The sequence below is a fragment of the Cajanus cajan genome, chromosome 7, assembly GCF_000230855.2.
Source record: "Cajanus cajan strain Asha chromosome 7, NIPB_CcT2T_4, whole genome shotgun sequence".
NCBI lineage: Eukaryota > Viridiplantae > Streptophyta > Magnoliopsida > Fabales > Fabaceae > Cajanus > Cajanus cajan.
The window spans coordinates 56,821,732-56,843,421 of NC_138523.1; the positions used below are offsets into that span (position 1 = coordinate 56,821,732).

At 29.4% G+C, this 21,690-nt stretch overlaps 3 protein-coding genes across 5 annotated transcripts; 1 reads left to right on the forward strand and 2 right to left on the reverse strand.

The window, feature by feature from the left end:
- Positions 1-2,490: 2,490 nt before the first annotated feature.
- Positions 2,491-5,380, reverse strand: LOC109788872 (Reticulon family protein). 2 transcript variants are annotated; one of them, XM_020347725.3, is made up of 6 exons: positions 5,215-5,380; positions 4,898-5,078; positions 4,454-4,595; positions 4,269-4,338; positions 3,989-4,165; positions 2,491-3,058 (listed from the first exon to the last, which is right to left on the reverse strand). In XM_020347725.3, exons 1-5 carry the CDS (start codon positions 5,264-5,266, stop codon positions 3,996-3,998), a joined length of 615 nt encoding a protein of 204 aa, XP_020203314.1. In that variant the 5' UTR covers positions 5,267-5,380; the 3' UTR covers positions 2,491-3,058; positions 3,989-3,995. The 2 variants fall into 2 exon arrangements, with proteins under 2 accessions (XP_020203314.1, XP_020203304.1); XM_020347715.3 differs by having other exon boundaries at positions 2,491-3,053; positions 5,215-5,377.
- A 3,691-nt stretch (positions 5,381-9,071) lies between these two features.
- Positions 9,072-11,258, reverse strand: LOC109792101 (PRKR-interacting protein). The gene is made up of 2 exons (XM_020351483.3): positions 10,779-11,258; positions 9,072-9,579 (listed from the first exon to the last, which is right to left on the reverse strand). The coding sequence occupies exons 1-2, from the start codon at positions 11,016-11,018 to the stop codon at positions 9,307-9,309; spliced, it is 513 nt and encodes a 170-aa protein (XP_020207072.1). The 5' UTR covers positions 11,019-11,258; the 3' UTR covers positions 9,072-9,306.
- A 3,962-nt stretch (positions 11,259-15,220) lies between these two features.
- On the forward strand, positions 15,221-21,028 carry LOC109790239 (UNC-50 family protein). 2 transcript variants are annotated; one of them, XM_020349356.3, is made up of 10 exons: positions 15,225-15,532; positions 15,845-15,912; positions 16,177-16,202; positions 18,143-18,233; positions 18,595-18,690; positions 18,790-18,858; positions 19,069-19,127; positions 19,225-19,347; positions 20,481-20,552; positions 20,631-21,028. In XM_020349356.3, exons 1-10 carry the CDS (start codon positions 15,431-15,433, stop codon positions 20,693-20,695), a joined length of 771 nt encoding a protein of 256 aa, XP_020204945.1. In that variant the 5' UTR covers positions 15,225-15,430; the 3' UTR covers positions 20,696-21,028. The 2 variants fall into 2 exon arrangements, with proteins under 2 accessions (XP_020204953.1, XP_020204945.1); XM_020349364.3 differs by lacking the exons at positions 19,069-19,127; positions 19,225-19,347 and having other exon boundaries at positions 15,221-15,532.
- Positions 21,029-21,690: the final 662 nt, after the last annotated feature.

Genomic DNA, 21,690 nt, shown 5'->3' on the forward strand with positions numbered 1-21,690 from the left:
TATTTATTAATCGCGAGTTGATATAAATGAAAGAAGTCTGATAATTTTGAAAATAAAAAATATTATTAAGAGACATCTCAAGTCTCAACAACCTTCACATGACATGACCTCTCAAAACTCACTCTAGCCTTTACATAGTGTTTGTTTCCGGTGATGTACTGTTTACGAGCAATGAAAGGCGAAGAAAGTGGGTGTTTGTTTCCGATGATTTGCAACGAAGGAAAGACGAAGAAAAGGGGGGAGAAGCACTGTTGCTGTCCTCGCACAAAAGCGAAGAAAAGAGATGAAAGACACGTAGAATTTGTGAAAAATCAGAAATGCCCTTGTTCCATGCATGCCACATAATCGATTATGGGGGCTTGCATAATCGATTATGCAAGCCCATAATCGATTATGTGGCTTGCATAATCGATTATGGTAGCCTATTTTCGCTTCCAGGCGAATCCAGAACGGGCCGTTCTAAAATTGGAACGGCCCGTTCCAAATTACCAAAACAAGAGCAATTTAGTATCCTAAAACGGGCCGTTCCGAAACTGGAACGGGCCGTTCCGAAACTAGAAAATTGGCTTAAAAATCTTAGTTGAGAACGGGCCATTCCAAAATGGCATAAAATGCAACCCCAAATTTGTAATTTAAAAAATTTCTCAATTTTTTAACTGGTAAAAATTAATTTGTACAATTAATAAATATATCTTCATTTCATTTTAATTTATATCAATGATTTATCAATTTTTTTAATTTATTAATTAACTTTTAAAAATTTTATTGTACATTTTTTATTTTAAAAAAATTCTATTATTTAAATATTGACATCAAAAAGTAGAAATATAAAAAAAATAAAGTAATACATGTTTATAAAATTAAAATAATAACACTTTCATAAACATTAGTAAAATAATGTGAGAAAATATAATTATTATAATATATTTTGTTATTATTATTTATTATTATAAAAATTATTATTATTTTCATTATTATTAATATTATTATTATTTATTATAATTAGTATCATTATTATTTATTATGATTCTTATTATTTTTCTAATATTTATTAATATTCTTATCATTATTTATTATTTATTTAATAAATTATACCTATTAATATAATTTTATTATAATTATTATTATTTACAATAAATAATATTATACTCATTTTTAATCCAAGAGTAAAAGTGTAAATTTATATTCATCTATTAAATTTTTAATTTTTATCTATCATTAAATTTAAAGCAAATATTTAAATTAAATTATTTTTAAATTAATATTTTATATTTATTTTTTTAGTTAAAATTTATATATTTATCTTTTAATTATAATAATTATAAACTTTATTTTAACCTAAGGGCAAAATAGTAATCTTACACAATTATCAATTAAAAAATTCATTTTTATCTATCACATCAATCAATTCACTCACAAACTTTCACAAACTTTCTCTACACTTTCCACTCACTTTCCCTTAATCCAAACAACCTCACTTTCCCTTCAAATCCCTCCTTTTCCACTGCCCATTTTCCATCCTCAAATCCAAACAAAGCCTTAGTGCAGATTTGCGTTATAATTATATTTCCCTTGGTCCTCGCTACACAGAGGAGGGTAAAAATGTATTCAATTCTATACATGCGTTTAAATGCCTAATTTTCCAACGGTGAATACCAACTACCAAACACTTCACACTTCGAATTTTCAAACCCGTGAAAAAATCTTAATTCTTGATTCAGTTTCATTCACCATTGGCAATGATAGATATGTTAATCCAGTTATGCCTAACGGTGATTTAGCCTAGATATCTACGATATTGCTTTCACATGCTTCTAGGGAGTGTAGCTACGGATGACAATAGCATTTTAAACTAAAAGCACCTTAAAAGAAAATACTCACAATAAGTTACTTTTGGAAACCTTAAAGCTGTCTTTAATTACTTGTTAAGGAGTTACATGATTTAACAAGGGAGAAAACGTAAAATGAAACACTTTTGCATTGAGCCAAACACTTGTTACATTTTATTAAAACAAAAATCTTAACTGAAGTCAACTGGATAACTTTTTTTCACGAACACTACATACGAGAAGAAAATTAGAGAAAAATGAAATAAATCTTATCATAAGATAAAATTAACTTGAAAATAAGCTAATTCGAAAAGTCATCGTATTAATTTCTCCAAAAACTAGTTTTTAAATTATACATAAATTAATTTTAACTTATGAAAAAAATAATTTATTTTTACTTTTCTTCTATAACATAGAAAATTTTATTTAAATAGACCCTAAATAATTTGGGAGTTGTCAAGTAAATCCAACGTAACCAGGCCAGGTTCCAAAATCCCATTACAGAACTTATGCGATCCTAAAAATTAAATAATACCTGGTGCATCTAGATTGGGATAATGCTAGTGTCAGTAGAATGCTTTATCCATGTAAATTAAAAGTGACAAGACCTTTTAAACATTAAAAAAAAAAAAGAAAAAAACATAAAAAGGGAAAGTCACGCTTCAAGATAGGTAACGAACTGGACTCAAATGTAGTCTATATAAACAATATAAATCAGCGATCACATTAGCAGCAAGCATAAGCCAACCTGAGGCTAGGGATAACGACGATGCAGTGCCAAGACATTTTGTTACCAATATTATTTCCAGTGTTGTATTCCTAATTAAGTAGAAAAGATTATCACAGTACACGTAGTGGTAATTCAACATTTCAGCAGTACATCATATAACCAACCCAACCAAAAATATTTTTCGTCGCCAAAAACCATGTCAGGTCTTTTCTTTTCTATTTTTTCTGCTCTCTGATAAACTTGTCCAAAGTGAAATTTAACAAGGGTAATATACCCATTGATAAAAGTTCATATAAAGTATCTTCCAAGGGATGATAGATAGAAAATCAGAAGAGAATAAGCACCTACGTCAAAGCTATTGGTCAATCCTGATTCTGAAGAATTAACATACCGTCAAACCATCAATCAACGGAGCAATAGCATCCCAGCAAAAAAGAAAACCACAAGCACTTCATTGCACACTCCTAACTAGACTTCACTTATCCATTTGCTCCCTGAACTTCAAACAGAAGAAATTAACCAAAAATTTCAACTGAACTATTTAAAGTTTTTTATTTTTATTTTTTTTTTATTTTACAGAATGAAGGTATAATTAATTTACATTGCTAGTGCAACTCTAATAAAATTATACAAATTATTAGATGAAAAAGTTATACAAAAAGTATCTCCATATAAAACATCTAATGAGTATAATATTATTAACTCAGATAAATGGAATTCACACAAATATGATATAAATGCCAGAAAATACCAAATTAGACATTTTTATGCCTTAGCACACCATTTATCCTATAAAACATACCCTTTTGCAATCACTAATTACTACTCCCTCTGGACTCATATATAAATAAAAATACCTAAATTTTCACAAGTTAAGGAAATTAGTTAAGTTCATTTAATTTTATTGATTTGATATAAAAACTAAACTTTGCTTCCTAAACTACCCTTAATAATATTTATTTAAAACAGTAATCACATTTAATTTAAGGGGTGTTTTTGAAATGATAGCATTAAAGTTGGTTAGAATTTGAGTATATTTGAGTCAAAAAAATTTAGGTACTTTTTTGCTTATATATGAATCTAGAGGGAGTAGTTATTTTAGCTTCAAGACATAGAACTTCTACAATAACTTTTTAATTGGACATGGGAAAGTAACCAAAAGCTAACGAGAACAGTACGTTACAAGCAAAGAGAAGAGTAAAATATATGCAAGCGGTATTTTATTGGTTTTAGGTAACTGGTATAAAAAAGAGCTTTCTGTCTTAAATAGAGACATGTCATTCAAAAAGAATACATTGATAGTAACAGTTGAGTCATGGACATTTCATCACTCAATAGACAAATTGCATACAAACATAAGGAAGTAAGATACACTCTTGAGTAACTACTACTTGCATCAAATACACGAAAAGGGATAGAATGCTCTTACCGTGTTCTTACTGAACCTTCTTTTCTTTGCTTGAGAGTTTTGGAATCTTGCTTAAAACAATACTACGAATTTTTTGATGCTGTTTATGAATAATCCCATGTACCACACATAGCCGGTCATCAATTTGGTCCTGGTACTTGTCATACAACACAGGAAGAGACAAGCTAAGAAGAACACCTGTCAGGAAATTTATGGAAATTAAAAGCAAATGCATGTCAACCAGGAGGATTCCACAGAAGATTGTCTGAACGTGTAAAAGTTACATAAGAATAGAACTTACCAATATAGATCAAAGTCAAGAAGTTGAACAAACTGCCTAGGAAAGATATTACCCACAACCCACCAACGACCTGATTCAACAAGTTCACATAAAGAAGTGTCAACATAAAATTCTATATAAAAAGTGCTTAAATTCATCAAACTCGGCACAAAACAAAGATAAAAAATAAAATGTAAATCCCATGCCTGTAGGCAAAGAAACAAATTCCTCTCAATAGCTATGTCGTGTGCTACGGACAACACCCGATTCATCCAAATTTGCAGTGCATCAGCAACTCTGGCAATAGTTTCCTCCGAGATCTCCAGATCGGGGAGAGGAGGAAGAGGTCTGCACATTAAACAAATTAATTAATTTCAACTTCGTCTGAACAAAGTATATTCACTACTACACTAAAACATATTCCTAAACTACACCAGGACTCAGCATATTCCTCACCGTTATTTAAATTTTCATGAGCATAAAGTTTTACAACAGTCAATAGAGCATATAAACGCAATAATTTCTTTTCCTCTCAAAACATTTCATTTTCAATTCAGTAATTAGCAGTTTAGATATAAAAAATAAAGTGTTCGAATCTAGCGGAGACGATAATCTAGCAAATGCAACACGATTTGGAGGAAGTGAAATACCTATTGAGAAGGTTAGCAGCTTTTGCCCAAAAGAAGAGAATAAGGACGAGAAGCAACACAACATTAGCGACGAAGGACAAGAAATTGTAACCGGCTCGCTCGAACAGGTACCATAACGTGGTAGAAGAAACGAGCAATGCAACCGCTCCACGCCAATTCTTCCACAACACCACATCGGCAACTGTCACACATAATCAAATCAAATTAAAAATAATCAACTCCGATTACACCGTCAAATTGCAGCTATCGGTGAAGGATCCGTTGCGGATTGAACGAAATCAGAGAGAGAGAGAGAGAGTGTGTGTGAGAGAGAGAACCTAAGCCTTCACCGAGAAGGCGGTGAACGGAAATCCGTTTAGAATCTCCCATGGCGATTGGGGAAGTGCGGTAGCGTCAGTATCAGAGTAGGATATTAGTAACAGTACGATTACGGTTATGGTGGCTCTTTCTTTCGTTTTTCCTCATGTACTGCACGCACAAGGGGAAAGAGGAAAACGCCAAATGGCATGTTCTAACCTCCCCCTTTCGTGGGCTGGGCTCGGCCCATTAAATGGAAGAGATACCATTATATTTTTATATTTTAGTTATAAAGAGATAGCATTGTTTATCATTACACAAAAATCATTTTTCATACTCGCACCAAACTACTTTCAAAGCTAATTAATGTACGAAATAAAATACGTTTATATCTATTACTATTTAAAGTATAATTTAATTTTAGTACTCTCTAAGAGTAAAACACGAGCATGAATCTCATTAATTTTTATGTACAGAGAAATTATTAAATCTAATCTAACTATAAACTTTTATATATAATCTATACCTATAACATATAATAAAGAGAATTATTTCATTTGGTGTATACTATTCAAACATCTTATCTTTAAATTTTTAAATAAAATTAAAAATTAATTATTTTTATAAAAATAAGACTTGAATTTAAAATTTTTAGATTTAAAAATTAAATATAATACCAATTGATCTATTAAATATTAATAATTTTTAAACATTTTTATTAAATAAAATATAGAGATACTAAGGGGGGTGTATTGGTTTAGGATTTTATAGGATTTTAAAAGACTTTTTTTGAGTAAAAAAGTCCATTGGTATTCAATCAGGATTTTATGTCACTTAAAAACAATCCAGTGGTATTCAATCTGGATTTTCAAGATTTTTTAAAGAGTCCATTAAAATCCACTGGTATTCGTTTGAGTTTTTTTACAACTTAAAAATAATCCATTGGTATTCAAAAATATAAGGATTTTAAAGGATTGTTGTGTGAGAGGGATTTTGAAGGACTTTCTAGTGTTATCTATAAATACCAGAATCATAAAACAATCCCATCCAAACCCAACGGATTTTGAAGGATTGTTTGAAGTGATTTTTCAAGTGTTTCAATAATTTTCAAGTGAGTTTTTCATCTTTTTTTTTCTATGCTCCTGTCTTCTCTATTTTTTCTCTACTAATAATATTATACTATTATTCATTGCTCATATATAATATTGCAGTACCGCTCTCATCCCATTCTCCTATTTTGTGAAACTCTGATATGTAAATGATAGTGTCATTGAGTTGCTCTATTTTTCTGTTTGTTCTCTTTAATTGACTTGCTTTATTTTATTTTATGTAGTTGAATTTGTTCCTTTATATAACAAAAAAAAATGCTTGAAATTTTAACTTTTAAGTGGTAATTTTTTTTATAACACACATCAAGAAAAGAAAAAGGTGAAAGATGAAATTGATATCATAATCTATATATATATATATATATATATATATATAAGATGAATTTGTTAGGGTTTCTGTGAGTAGAATGAGATGAAAATGGATCTTAGTTGGGGGAAGAACCCTCTCAGCATAAAAACTATGAACTCTCTCATTCCTTTGAATTTGTTACTCTTATCCCTCCTTTTATGACTCAACAATTATTTTATTTTTTTTACTATGATTTTTTTTATATTTTTATATTGTGAAATTAAGATTTTTTTATATTTTTAAAAAAGAAAATTAACATAAGACATTGTAGTATCTAATTTTTTAGGGTTTAGAATTTATGCCTTTATTAGCTTATTTTTAAAAAAATAAAATATTTTTAAAATATTTGTTAGAATAATTTACATTTATAAATATCATTAAAAATTATCATATAATATATAACTAATATATATATATATATATATATATATATATATATATATATTCTCTATATCTAAATATTTTCTCAGTATCGAATATACTAATTTTTTTTATATAAAAAATTATCTTTTGTTTCTATATTTTCTTTTTTACATTTTTGTTATAATGATTGAGATATTTGATCCATTTGGATAGCCAAGATATATTCGATCTTGTATAATTGGTGTGCTTCTAAAAATAATAATATAATTTTATTGATTTTGTCTCTTATCTATAATTATTTATATAACTGGTTTTCAACATATATTATTTTACATGGAAATAATAAAGAAAAAGGAAAAGAGAAAGAAAACTATGAAGCTTGGACCAAGGAGGATTCCGATGAATTGTTACAATTGATAGTGGATACTATAAAAAGATGATAGAATATTATGGAGAATTATTATTATTATTTATCTAGACATTATTGTTTTTTTAATTATTTTTATCTTTGACTCTTTTTAAATTTGAATGTATGAATTTTTTTTTTTAAATCTTATCAAATGTCAAAACTCCACAAAATCCCACAGAATCCATTAAAATCCTGATTTAAAAGTCTTGTAGAATCCATTAAAATCCTAATTTTAAATCTTGTAGAATCCTGCAAAATCTTAAAAGTCGTGAAAATCCTGCAAAGTCTTTTAAAATCCGCAGGATTTTTTTTCACTAAAAAAGTCCTTTAAAATCCTAATCCAATACACCCCCCTAAGTTCTCAACTCCACTAATATATAATAAAATTCTTAAGTTTTGTAATAATTAGAGCATGGATTTGCGCAATGTATGATGAATCATGTAAAAAGTATTTTATAGTATGTTTTTTAAAAAATTATATTAACAAATTTATTAATTTTTTTTGTATATATGAATTTATTCATTAATAAGAAAAATAGAAGATAATAAAATGTATTTACTTTGCGGTATGTCTGCGAAGTTTAAAATATAAATACTAATTAAAAGTTTAAAAAATATAAAACAAAATATGCAGTTCACCTCTGCGGTTGCATTATAAAATATAAGAAATTAAAAAAAAAAAAATCTGGACCCCTCTCACTTAAGAATCCTAAGCTATTGCGCACTCTCAACATTGCGACATTTCATCATCTTAGACTATATGTTTAGAAAGATTTTTTAATGTGGTCTGTAAATTGGACTAAACTAGAAAAAGTAAATGTCCCATACACCATAAGTATACAACATCTCATCATTTCTAGCACACTTTCAATCTTCACTGTTACATTTGTCCTCCGAATTTCATCTATTTCATTTACTTTACCAAACCCACTTCAAGACATTATTGTAGTGTAACTTGTGTTTTAACTCCTACTTTCACTCTTTTCTTTAGTTTCAGTGATTGAAACTTCGAGATTTGGGTGAATTAGGGATTGACGGTTACTGTTGTAGGAAAATAATTTAAAAAAAAATGTTAAAAGATTGATTTTAAACAATTTATTTAGAATGAAAACAATATTTAAAAAATAATTTAAGAAAAAACATTTGAATGATAACTAAAATTATTTTAAAATATGAATTTGATTCATAAATTGTACAAATAAAATTACTTTTTGTCAACAAAGTAGTTAAATATTTTCAGTTCTCATAATATTAATTCTAGTTGTAGCAAAATTAATTTTTAAAAACGCTAAACATGCATTGACACTATAAGAATGAATTAATCGGGATATTTTACTCATTCAACTTGGCATAAACTTCTCAAGAAGTATTTTTTAGGAGAAAAAAAATGAAATACTTTTTTTTTATAAACTAAAGTTAACTTATACAAAAGTTAAAAATAAGTTTTTAAATAAGTTAATACAAGAGGATTTTTACAAACTAACTTATACATCAATTAATTTTAATTTATGAAAAAATTTATTTCACTTTTCTTCATATTTTTTTTTCTTAAAAATACTTTTTGGAGAAGTTTAGTTAAACAGAGCCAAAGTTAATTTATGTGACATTTTGTTTTTATCATTTACTTTTATACTGCATCACATTACATAGCGAGTTGCAAGCTGGATTCTTTTATATAAAAAGCTTGTAAGATTTGTTCTCTAACTCATCAATTTTTTGACTTCAAACAATATATAGCATCCCTTACGAACACAGTACCTCAGAAATCATACATGTGATACAAATAATGGAAAGCCGGAGCCATGCCTGTGTTTAATCTGAAGCTAAATATGCCCACATACATTGAACCAAATTTCAGAAGTTTGGGCACGATCAAAGCTTGTTAGGATGCTGCCTCCTCATCGTTATCAGAGTCTCCATCACCTGAGGAATCTTCTTTCTCTTGCGGTTGATCTTCAGCATTTAATTTGATCTTTTTCTCCTTTTTCTTTTGTTTCTTCTTTTGACGTTTTGCTCGCTTCTTCGCTGTCCGTTCCTCAGCTGCTTTTAGTCTTTCCTCCCTTCTCAAATTAAATTCTGCCACCTCTTTCCTTCTCTGGTAGTCGACTTCCATCCTAGCAAGACGATCTTGCTCCTTGCGTCTCATCTGCCGATACTGTTGGAACCAGAATTTGAAGCATATAAGAAGAAAAACACTCAGAACAATATATCCATCACCTTAAAAACTATTGACACGAAAAAAAAAAAAAGACAAGTAAATAACCCAGATATCAAGCCAGTTTAAACAAACTTCTTAACAAACACTTATAGAAGAAAATAAAAATGAATCAAGGAATAAATGAACCAAACTCCTTACATAAGTTAAAATCAATTTGTGCACCACAACTCTTTCAAAAGTTTTATTATCTAACTTATCCATAACATAAGCACTTATCAACTTAACAGAACTCGACATTCTTGTCTTAGAAAAATCTTAACAGCAGGTTTTACAATTGAAAAGCACCCATAAGCTAAAAGTTAATCAAATATGGGACATAATGTGTTAGATAAACACGAGTCGGAACATAGGTACTACAGTATTCATAACTAGGTTATTACAAATCACTCAAATAACAAGATGTATTATCATTAATAGATGTCCCAAGAAATAATTCAGGGCAGGACACCTCAAGTGCTAGAAAGAATGCCTTTACACTAATGAGATCCAATAACAAGGCTGCTTTAAAAAAAATAGCAAAGTTCTGATAAGTTTATGCATTAGACTGTTATCTTCAGTATAATTAAAGTAGGTAAATCAAGAACTAGTCAATGAGCAAGTAATCTTGCAACATTGGAGCATGATAGTTTTGCCAACCAGTTCACATCCAACTTCTACATGAACCTTTATATTACACTTCATAAATCATAATTTTCTAGGTTTAAGCCCCATATAAGAGAGTAACATATGTTTAAAAACTCAAAAGCACAATTTTCTTTAAGATAACTTGATCACGAGATCAAATCTATTTCAAACACTTTGAACCCTGCCATCTCACCCCAGAACTTATTAACCAACAAGACACCCCTCACGCAATAGAACTTGCACAGTTCCACTAAATACAGTGTCTTTCTGAACCTCCCCCAACACGATGTGTATTCATATGTCAACAATGTATCCCCTCGTCACCAATGCAGTGATCTAAGAACCAAACAAAAGATTAAATTTCGGTATCACTTCTTATTGCTTTTGTTATTTCCTATGAATTCAAAACTGACGCATGATAATGGATAAGCAGGCAAACTCTAGGTACTATATGTTTATATCCTCAACTATAGTTTTTATTATAAATAAAGAAAAAGAGCAATAATGTATACCTGGTGGAAGTCGCCGGAGCCTGAACCGGCCGAACTACCGGAAGTGTTGCTAACACGGACGGGAACATTGTCGATAATCCGTCGGAGCTTGACTTCCAGGTCCTCCTCTTCCTCCTTGAAAGCGACCGGAGTATATTCCACTATCGCATTCGATGCTGCTGGCGGCGGAAGGGGCGGCTTAGACGTCCCCGGCGCCGCAACCATCTGAAAGTCACCGTCTCTGGGTTTTCCAGTCGACATTTTGGGGATTTACCAAAACCCTAATTTTGCACACAAGGTTGGTTGAGTTGTGTAAAGACAATAATTCCAAACACTTGTTCTTCACACCCTTCCGATTGCACGGGGCAGCGGTAATGACACCACTGGGTCGGTTTCTCTCCCAATCACAAAATCCGAATTTCTGTTACTTCTAGAATCAGTGCCATTTCACACAGCTTGGTGCCATTCAATTCCTTTGGTTTTTGATCCGTCTGTTCATGTAACATTTAATTTAATAGTTGAAAGAAGACTTATCTAAAGATTATTTTCAACATTTTTGTTAGATGCGTTTTTTTTTTTCTTTCTTGAATTATATTAATATTTTTATTAATATTAATATAATTCAATAAAAAAATTATTTTCAACATTTTTGTTAGATGCGTTTTTTTTATTGAATTATATTAATATTTTATTATTTTCTTTATATAATATCACATACATTTCTAAAATAAACTACCATTTCACTGCAAATATTTATTTGCTTTAATTATATTTTTTTACTATAACTTCGTAAAATTTACTGTTCAATTTTATAATTAAATGTATTTTATATTGTCTTTAATATTTTTTTATTTTAAGTGTTATATTCTATTATTATAGAAATTTAAAAAGTAAAACTTATGAAATTATAAATATTAAAAATAAAAATAAAAAATATATAACGAAACTTAATCATATACATTATTTCTTCTATCAATTTTGCATTATAATCATTAATCGAATCTTTAATTTTTTGAATTTCTTATTTGAAACATAAATTTTTAATGTAAACATAAAAAATCATGTCTCTTGTGAATAATTGGAAGATTGAATCTTTAATAACAAGTAAAAAAGTAAATTTACAAAATTATATAATTAATTTTAATTATTTTATATAACTTATTTTTATAATAAATAAATATTTTATAAAGTATATTATAATAAAAATAATTATTAAATAAATATTTTTAACACATAATAATATTTTTAATTTCTGATAATAATCTATATTATGATATAAATTTAATTTTGACAATAAATTTATTTTTAAAACATTAAAATTAAATCTAAAAATAAAAGATAAAATAAAATTTTTATAAAAAGTTAAAACTAAAAATAATTACAAAAGTCTCCAAAAAAAAATTCATTACAAAATAACTTTAAAAAATTTGAGTAATTATTTTAATTTATATACAAAGAGAATCTATAACAATACATAAAAGAAATATCTCTATTTTATCTCTACTTTTATTAAAATTTGGTTAAAATACATTTTAGTTTCATTTATTTTACTTTTTAGTCATTATAATTAAAAATAGTCACTTTTAACTCCAATATTTATTTTTATTATTATTTTTTGTCCTTATAATTTAAGATATTTTTTTTAATATTTATACTTTTTTAAAATTCTTTACAATCTTTATTGTTATTTTTTTTAGGGTTTATTGTACGTGGTAAAGTTCAATTTTATAAAGGTAAAAACAATATTATCTCAATAATAGATATCATAAAAGAGTATAAAAAAGAGACATTAACCTTTAAAAAACTTAATTTATGATAATCAAATAAAATTAATTAGATATAAAATATATAAAGTTGAACTAATATTTATGTCACATCAACATAAAAGAGATAATATTACACAAAAATTAATGATAAATATTAAAAAGATTAAAAAGTTGTAAGAACAAGGAATAAAACATTCTATTTTAAATTATATAGATTAAAAAATGATTAAAAAAATAAGTATATAACTAAAAAAAATGTTAAATTAAAAAAACTAAAAAATAAAATGAGTTAAATTATTAAGACTAAAAAAATATTTTGACATTGATTTTTTTAATCATTTTATCATATTTAACATTTTTCCGTTAATAAATTTCTTAAAATAAAATAAGAAAAAATTTATGTATATATATATATATATTAATTAAGTAACTACTTATTCTATCAATAAAATTATTTCGTTTATTTATTTATTTTTAATGAAGTTATTAATTGTTATTTTTATTATCAATGTATATTAATCATAAAGGAAATTGATTTATTTGATGTACATATTTTCAAGACAAAATTGTTTGTTTATAATTATCTTTTAAATTACTCTTTATTTTTAGATCACTCTTTATTTATCCATCATTTTTTATTTAGTTTTTTTTTAAATTACTTAAAAAATATTCTTATAATTACAACTATTTAACAATTATTCACCTCTAATTATTAACCTTAACTTTTATTTTTTATTTAAAAAATATAAAAGACACATAATATTTATTTTTAAACCTTTTTTAGATTAATAACATATATAAACACATTATTTTTGTATATATGATTTAAGACAATTTTACCTTTTATAAACTACTTTTTAATCATGCTTTTTTTTTCTTCAGTAATCTCTTATTTTATCAAAATTAACAACTATTTTTATCATTTCTAACGAAGTTTTAGAGTACTTTTTTAGCAAAGAAAACAAAAGTGTGAATAGGTTATCAAATTTGAGATTTTTTTTACATTTTAATATAAAATACACAGCTTTTAATATGTTTTATAAATTGATTAATATCTTATATTATTTTATTTCAATGTATATTATGTTATTTCAAATATAAATAATTTTATATGATTTAATTATACATATACATACTGGGGGTGCCATATAGGGGGTGCCATATAGTAATATACATATGAGTTTATATTAAAAATATGAGTTTATATTAAAAACAGGGGGTGCCATATAGTAATATATATGTATATAAAAAAAAATTAAAATTGTTGGGGGGGCCGTGGCACCCGTAGGTCCCCCCTTGGCTCCGTCCTTGGGAGCCAGGATTTCAATACTGGGGGGGCCGAGAATTGGAATGATCAAATGAGGCGCTACATTTTTTTAAAAAAAAAAAAATTCCAAAGTGATACCACATAGCAGGCCGTACCAGAAGTCCAAAAGTTGAATAAAAAAATAAATTTGGGTTATTCATTTAATTATACATATGAGTTTATATTAAAAATAGGGGGTGACATATAGTAATATATATGTATATAAAAAAAAATTAAAATTGTTGGGGGGGCCGTGGCACCCGTAGGTCCCCCCTTGGCTCTGTCCATATTTAAGATTATATTCAATATATTTTATATTTTTTCATACAATCTTGTAATGATGTTGGAGATGAATAAGTTATAATTCTACTAAAAAAAATTATTTAAAAAAGTTAGTTGCTAATTCAGCATAGATCAAACAATTTAAAGTAAACTTTTACACTAAAAATATGGTAATTATGGCCATTATGACAATACTATATAATTAATTCAGTGTCTTGTTATGCTTTTTACAATTACAAGTTATTATTATGTTTTTCTTGATTTACTACTTATTTTATTTGTGAAAGCTTTTCTGGTCAGACACGGATTCTTGATTTCTTTCTAATTATAAAGATTTAGAAAATGTCCGGTTAAGATAAATCTAGTCCTCTATAGCATTTTTTTATTATAGATTTTACATATTAAAATTATTAAAAATTAAATAAATTCATAGTACCTTTAACATTTGAAAATTTCAATTTTTAGTTTTCATTTTTTTATAACTTTTTAAAATAATTTTTCATCACATAAATTAATTTATAAAATTAAATTTATTTTGTTAAGTGATTATGTGATTTAATAAGAGATAATTGACTGAATTATTAATACATACCTAATTGACAATTAAATACCATATTATATGACATGTAAGTTTCTATTTGTTTTGATAATTGCCATTACAGGACAATCACGTGGACATAAATTTGATAGATATGTGAGCATATGATTCAGTTGAATAGTAAACAAAATTACATGTATTATCATAACATTTGATATCAATCATGATTTATCATAATTCAATCAGTCATGACTTGTTACTATATATCACTGTTTAAAGAGAATGAACCTGAAGAACTAATTTATGTTGTGAAAAATTAATTAACAACTAAAAATTGACAAAAAAATTTAACAAAAAATAAAAATTGAATAGTTAAAAAGTTAAGAAACTAAAAACTTAATTAACTCTTTATTAAATATTAAAATAAATGAAAGGTCCCGTCAATAAATAAATGAAAGGTTTAGATTTTATCGGGTTTGAGAGGATATTTTTTCTTCCATTTTTGCCCCGTAAGTTAGAGTGGGTCACAAGGTAATTTGAGTCCAGTTTCGAAATCGAAATCGGCCCAGGTTGTTGGTGTGGTCTCATTTTACTTTTCTGTCCTTGGCCATCTCGCATCTGAGAGAGTTCGAGGCAGCTACTGGAGAGAGAGAGAACGAGAACGAAAACGAAAAGTGAAAACAGATCGCGCTCAACACATCACAGTAAGATAAAGAAAATTAAAATCGTGGATCGTTTGCGGAAGAGGTAAAAGAATCAAGAAGAGAAGGAGTGACCGAAGATGTTGCCCACAACTTCCAAAGGACGTTCTTCTTCTTCTTCCTCCTCCTCCTCTCGACCTAATAATCCCATGCTGCTTCCCTACCTCCGCAGAATCATCAAGGTTCCGATCTCTTCCTTTAATTTCCTCATTTCATAGATTTGCTTCCCGCTCTAATATAAGATCCAATTCTGGCTTTTATCTCTCCCTTACTTTCCGATGTCGTAAATGCCATTGCTAAAATTACCTGGCACGTAAACCAAATTTGCTAGATTAGGCTCGATTCCTGAATGTTTTGGTTCCAATTTGAATAGGTTGGATTGTATTGTTTTAATTTGATGCATTCTCCGTATAATAAGAAGACCTGTGCTGATTTGTTTCAGTTTTACTAGTCAAAATTTCTTACGTAATTCATTTGTTATTCGTTCGTTGTAGTGGCAACAAATGGATGTTGAGTATACTTTTTGGCAAATGTTTCACCTATGTACGTCGCCGAAAGTTGTGTAAGTATATGTAAATCGTCTTCCGTCCTTCCTCTGTTAGCAATGAAAATCGCGTTTCGTTACCATGATCTAACGCAGCAGCAATGCGAACCCTCTTTTATTGGACATTTGAATTGCACTGCTGCGGACACGGGCATATTCTGACTGTTATTGGTTGAGATTCTACTCAACCTTTCTATTTTGTGTGTATTTGGAATTTTCTTTTATCTGCTTCTCTGATGGAATTTTTGGTGTTCTTGATATGGAACTGCACGATGGATGTAGCTATCAGCATACTAAATATCACAAACGTAAGTCTTATGTCTCATGAATATCTTTATTCTTCTGATTTATTGGTGCACATTTTTGAACAGTTATTGGTTCAGCAATGTTTATTGAGCTCCTGTTTTACTAGACTATGTTACATTAGGCTAGTTATATGAATGTGATAAGTACTAGACACAATAAATAGTTGTTAATCTAAGTATCTTACATGTAGTACTGGTTTGGAAATGCATTTAGTAATAGGTTGTCAAACTTGAGAGTCTAAAAACACTTGCAAAGTGTCCATGATCTTGACTTGTGGATGTAATACAAAATATATTTGAAAATCTTGTCATATTAATGAGGAAGAGTACAAAGTCTGTGATTAGGAAAATAAAATAGTTTCAAACTTAGCAGAGGAAAATACAGCACAGGCAGCATAATATTGCTGAAATGCTTATCATCTTAGTCTAGAAAACAAAATAGAATGGTGGGACTTTGTAATGGTTATATCTGAAAACACACAACAGAACACATAGAGAATGTGTATTGAAGCTGGATCGAAAGAACAAATGGAATGGATGATAGGGATTAAAAAAACTCTTAAGAATAATGCTCAGATACCCCAAATTGTTAAAACTCACTGATCCAAACTAAACAACCCTAGAATCAAAAACCAATGCGAACTATTAACAAATAAAGAGACACTATAAAATATGCTGTGCTTAACAAACACCCTAGGTCTGCAGCTACCGGCCTTCCTCCAAGGAAGAAGATGGCCTTCTTTCACCAAAATTCCTCCCCCTTTGTCTGAACCCTTCCCAGCTCTATATTCATGTCCTCTCTCCAATCATGCTAGAATCCCCCTCCAACCAAAGGTTGCCACCTGTCCATTCTGTTATTGTACCCATTATGCTTTCCCCTAATTGAGAATCCTTTGTTGTCCTTTTAATAGTCATTCCTTCATTGCTCTTACTGTTTTCCAGATTACTCTTGTTCCCCCAACTTCATTCCTCTCTTTTAGCAAACACAAATAGACCTGGATTGTTTTTAAGAAATAGAATGTGAGAAACTTCTTCACAAGTCATAATAGGTCCATACTTAAAATAAATTTCTAGGTTGATGATGATACTCAATACCTCAGAGTGATTTTCTGGGTTCATTAATGAACTGCAGAAAATACTTTGATAGTGTGGCTTGCTAGGTCCCAAGGGTAAGGGTTCGCTTGTGGGAGAAAAGCATGTGTTTTTGTTTTCCTTGATGCGAAAACAATGCTTTGAAGCGGGGGAGTTCAAGATACTGTCATCATTTTGGGTAATTTGGGGAGATACTTTGCATCCTTATATCAGACTCGTGGACTCAGTACTTGATTTGTGATTATATGTGAGTTTGAGTGAATCTCAATGAGTCCAGTTGAGTCTACTTGATTCCCATACCTAGAACTGTAAACTCTTACGATTCTGCAAGCTGATTCATGAGCTTGACAACCATGACTTATGCTGAAATTACTTTTATCTTGGCCGATTTCACTTACTTGGGCTGGCAATATTTTTGCTCAAACAGAAGGGTTTATGAGCACACTTGTTCATTAACTGATATGTGTCTAATCAAACTATTTCATTACCTGTTAACGAATCTCTTTTAAATTTTATGCATGCATTATATTATAAATATATGATTATTTATAATGATTGACAGATACAACCAATTATAGGATAAAATTTAATAATTTCGCAGTTCACCTTTCTTTCTAGTAAAAGTGCATTTAAACTCGGCAGTTAAATGTAAATCTTTTCAAAGTGAGCTTCTTTTGAGGATGAGCCATGAAGAAATTTGGCTTATTTGGTAACACATAATGATGCAAATGTTTCAGGAAATAAAACTGTAGGTTTATTATATAGTTAATGGCTTTTTAGTTTTCAAATTAGGAAATTTCATTTGATGATTTCAAAAAATTGATTTCCTTATTCTTCTTCTTTGATATTAGAAACCAAGAATCAATGGGCACGTGATGACCCTGCATTTGTTGTGATCTGCAGTCTTCTTTTGGCAGTTGCAACTTTGGCTTATTGTGCAGCGTAAGTTTTTCTTACATTTTGAAGGTAGTGTTTTGATGACAGGTGGCACTTTGTAGACGACCAGCTAAAATTCACTTTACTTTTGTAAAACAGAATGAATAAGCCAATGCAACTAATCACTAACGTAAAATCCTTGTATTTCATCTATTTAGCCAAATGATGATCATTTTTGAAAACTTCCCTTATAGAAACAGGCTATTGCACTTCCGTATGTATGAATTTTATTAAACCATTAATAGTGAACCAAAGTAGTAGTGTCATTGGATTTGGATAATTCGTTAGATACATTTAGTTTATATTTTTTCCCTCTTGGCCTCTACTAACTTTTTTGTATTGCTTTATTTTCCCATTTTTTTTTCAGGTATGACCATAGTACTGCACATACACTTCTTGTTATCTTCTCAGTGTTGCTTTTCCACTTTTTATTGACCGGTGTATTTCTAGCAACTTTTTGTTGGTAAGGCTACTTCCCTAGTAAATATTACACCCTCTTTTTTTTAATCACTTGATCTTGATACCGATGCTGGTGCATATTATTTACCCCTGTAATCTCCAGGTTCCTGACTAATGCTTATCTACGAGAAGAAGCTCCCAATAGTTATGTGGTTGAACAGCGTGTTGAATGGTAAGTTCACGAATTTTCTTGCCTGTTTCACACGTGCTAATTTAGTTGATTGCTTCTTCAATTCTGAGAACATTTCTAATATTTGGATTTTGACATTGCTCCGTTAAAATGGTTGATCAATTGATAAGCATGGAATTGAATTCAGCGCCCTTAGAATTTTGTTGACTATATTCGTATAGCTAATTATATTTTTTTGGTTTTTCATGGAAGGATGTATGCATTTGATGTGCACTGCAACTCTTTCTTCCCATTGTTTGTTTTGCTTTATGGTAATTTCTGACTCCTTGATTAGTATGAACTCTGTTATGATATAGGAAGCTACAATATCTTGCATTAGATTGGTACTGATGTCTGGTCCTTTGGCAGTGATCCATTATTTTCTATCTCCTCTATTGGTAGCTCATGGTTTCATTCCAGTATTGTTGTCAAATCTGCTATTCATGGTGGGCGCTTCATACTATCATTATCTAAATTTCTTAGGTTATGATGGTAATTCTCTCTCTCTCTCTCTCTCTCTCATTATTTATATATAGAAAGGAGGGATCAACTTACACCAGCATTAGTTACACCCACTCTTAAACTGTTCAATAACTCTTTACTAGATAATTTTATCCCAAAACTCAAATCTGATTAAAACTTAAAAGTTTCCGTTATATAAATCTTATATGCACAATTTTATATTAATTCAAAATTAACATAATATATACGTTTAAATGTGTGAAATAAGAACCACTTAATTATCTTCTTATTACTATTCAGTTTTTATAAGATTTAACATAGATGTATATACTATATGTACAGGATCCTTTTAACTACTTCACAAAAATTTAAGTATTTAGTTAATTTAGTTATCGGTATTAAATGTGTCAACAATTTGTATAATTTTTCCATGATTACCTTTAAAACCATTGTGATTCCCTTAATCTATTTCCACCTAACTAATGCATCCCCACGTAAGAGGATTTTTGTAAAATAAATAAATAATCTATCAATGCAGTACACAATTTGGAGGGAATCTTCTAAAAATAATCAAGACAAACTTCCGTAAAGGTTCTTATAAAAAGTACCAGTGAAAGCAGTTGCAATTCAACAGTTGGATTAGTGAAAATTACATTTATACAAGTTATTGATAAAGAATGAGTGTAACTTATATTGGTGCAAGTTAATCTCTCCTCATTTAGAATTTAGATCAGTTCATAATATTTTTAGTATAGTTTACTTGGTGTATGTATGATTGTTTGTCTGGAAAAGTGTCTTATGGCTATAGAGCTGGTCCCTCTACTTAAAATCTTTGTAAATCTGTTCATTTGCATTGAATCTGTTTTAGTTGTTGCCAACTGTAATGTAGAAGTGTCAGTTATTATGCTTTCTTGAATATTTGCAGCAAGCACCCTTGTTATGTTTTTTAATCTAAAGTCCCTTTTGTATGATGTGGAGGACAAATTCATTAGATGTGGGTTTGTTGGATGTAATGGTCAACATAGTGAATAAATGTACATTAAAATGTTTTTGGTAAACGTGTTTCCCAAGTATGTATAACTCTGAAGTTACAAGTTTTTGTTTTGAATCTGTGGGAAATGTGAATACCGTTGAATTAATTTGATTAACATTTCTGGCTATAGTTCTGCCCTTTTTGGAGAGGACCACCTTTTTCCTGTACCCAATTGGCATCGTAATTGTCCTTTCTCCCATTTGTAAGTATTAACTGTGCCTACGTTTCTGTTTTTCAAGATGGGTTAATATTGCATCTGAACCCAATTTCTGATTTGCAGTGATTTTAAGTGGATTCAATCCTTCTAGATACTTTATGAACATGTACTTCAGTCGACAAATATGATCATTCCAGCTAAAACTTTTGACCTATCGGTGTCCTTGAGGTTATAGAGTATTCAGAGAACTATAGCATGAGAAGGCTTTAATGGATGTTTGATTGTTTGTTTGAAGAATGCAATGACCCAGCAATGCCTCATTTTAGGCCTTCTAATACTACTACTACCACCAATCGAAGTTGGACTGTAGACAGTCCGGGTAGTCGGTGTATTTTTTACAGTTATTAGATAGAATATTTGTTCAAATGAATATACTCATTGTAATGATTTTTCTTTGTCAATCCGGTAGCTTTCCTCCCGACAAAGAGCAATTTCTATTGATATATTCTTTCATGTGGCTAGATACTTACTCTCCAAATGAAAGGTTGTCGCCTTTACATGTGACCCAGTCACTAATGGAGTCATTGTTAGTTTGTTTGAGTGTCATTAGAAGCCACTCAAGCTAGGTATAAGAGTCAGCGAGGAGCTAATCAAAGACAGGGGAGGGGGCTTTTTATATGTATGATAAGTGATCGTTTTGTATTTGATCTGACTGAATATTGCTTCTCTCTAAGGTGAGGAGTTTGGTGGTTTGATTGCATGGAAGAAAGTAGGAGGTACTTATCAAAGTATTGTTAAGTCAATGTTTAAAACCAGTAGCGTGACAAGATGTGTTTACCTAACGTCGGACATGTGGTCTATTTATTGGATTTGGATGTGAGGAGGCTTCTCATTAAGATAGTTGAGCCTTTTTATTTAGTAATCTCGAAAGGTGCAGGAGCGGCTTAACTAAATGTCTTAAGAGTTCTTGACATGTATAGTATTGGTAAGTGACAAGGATCTTTGCATTGGGCATAGGGAGTATTGTGGGGCATAGGTAAAATAGCTTAGTGAGCCTCTGATGGCTCCTTTGCCTCGAAATGATTTGGGCATGATAGTGTGCTCCCGACGGATTCTATTGGATTGGGTTTAGTGATATAGAACCGGAATAGCATTCAAAAGCTGTAAAATAAATAAATAAATA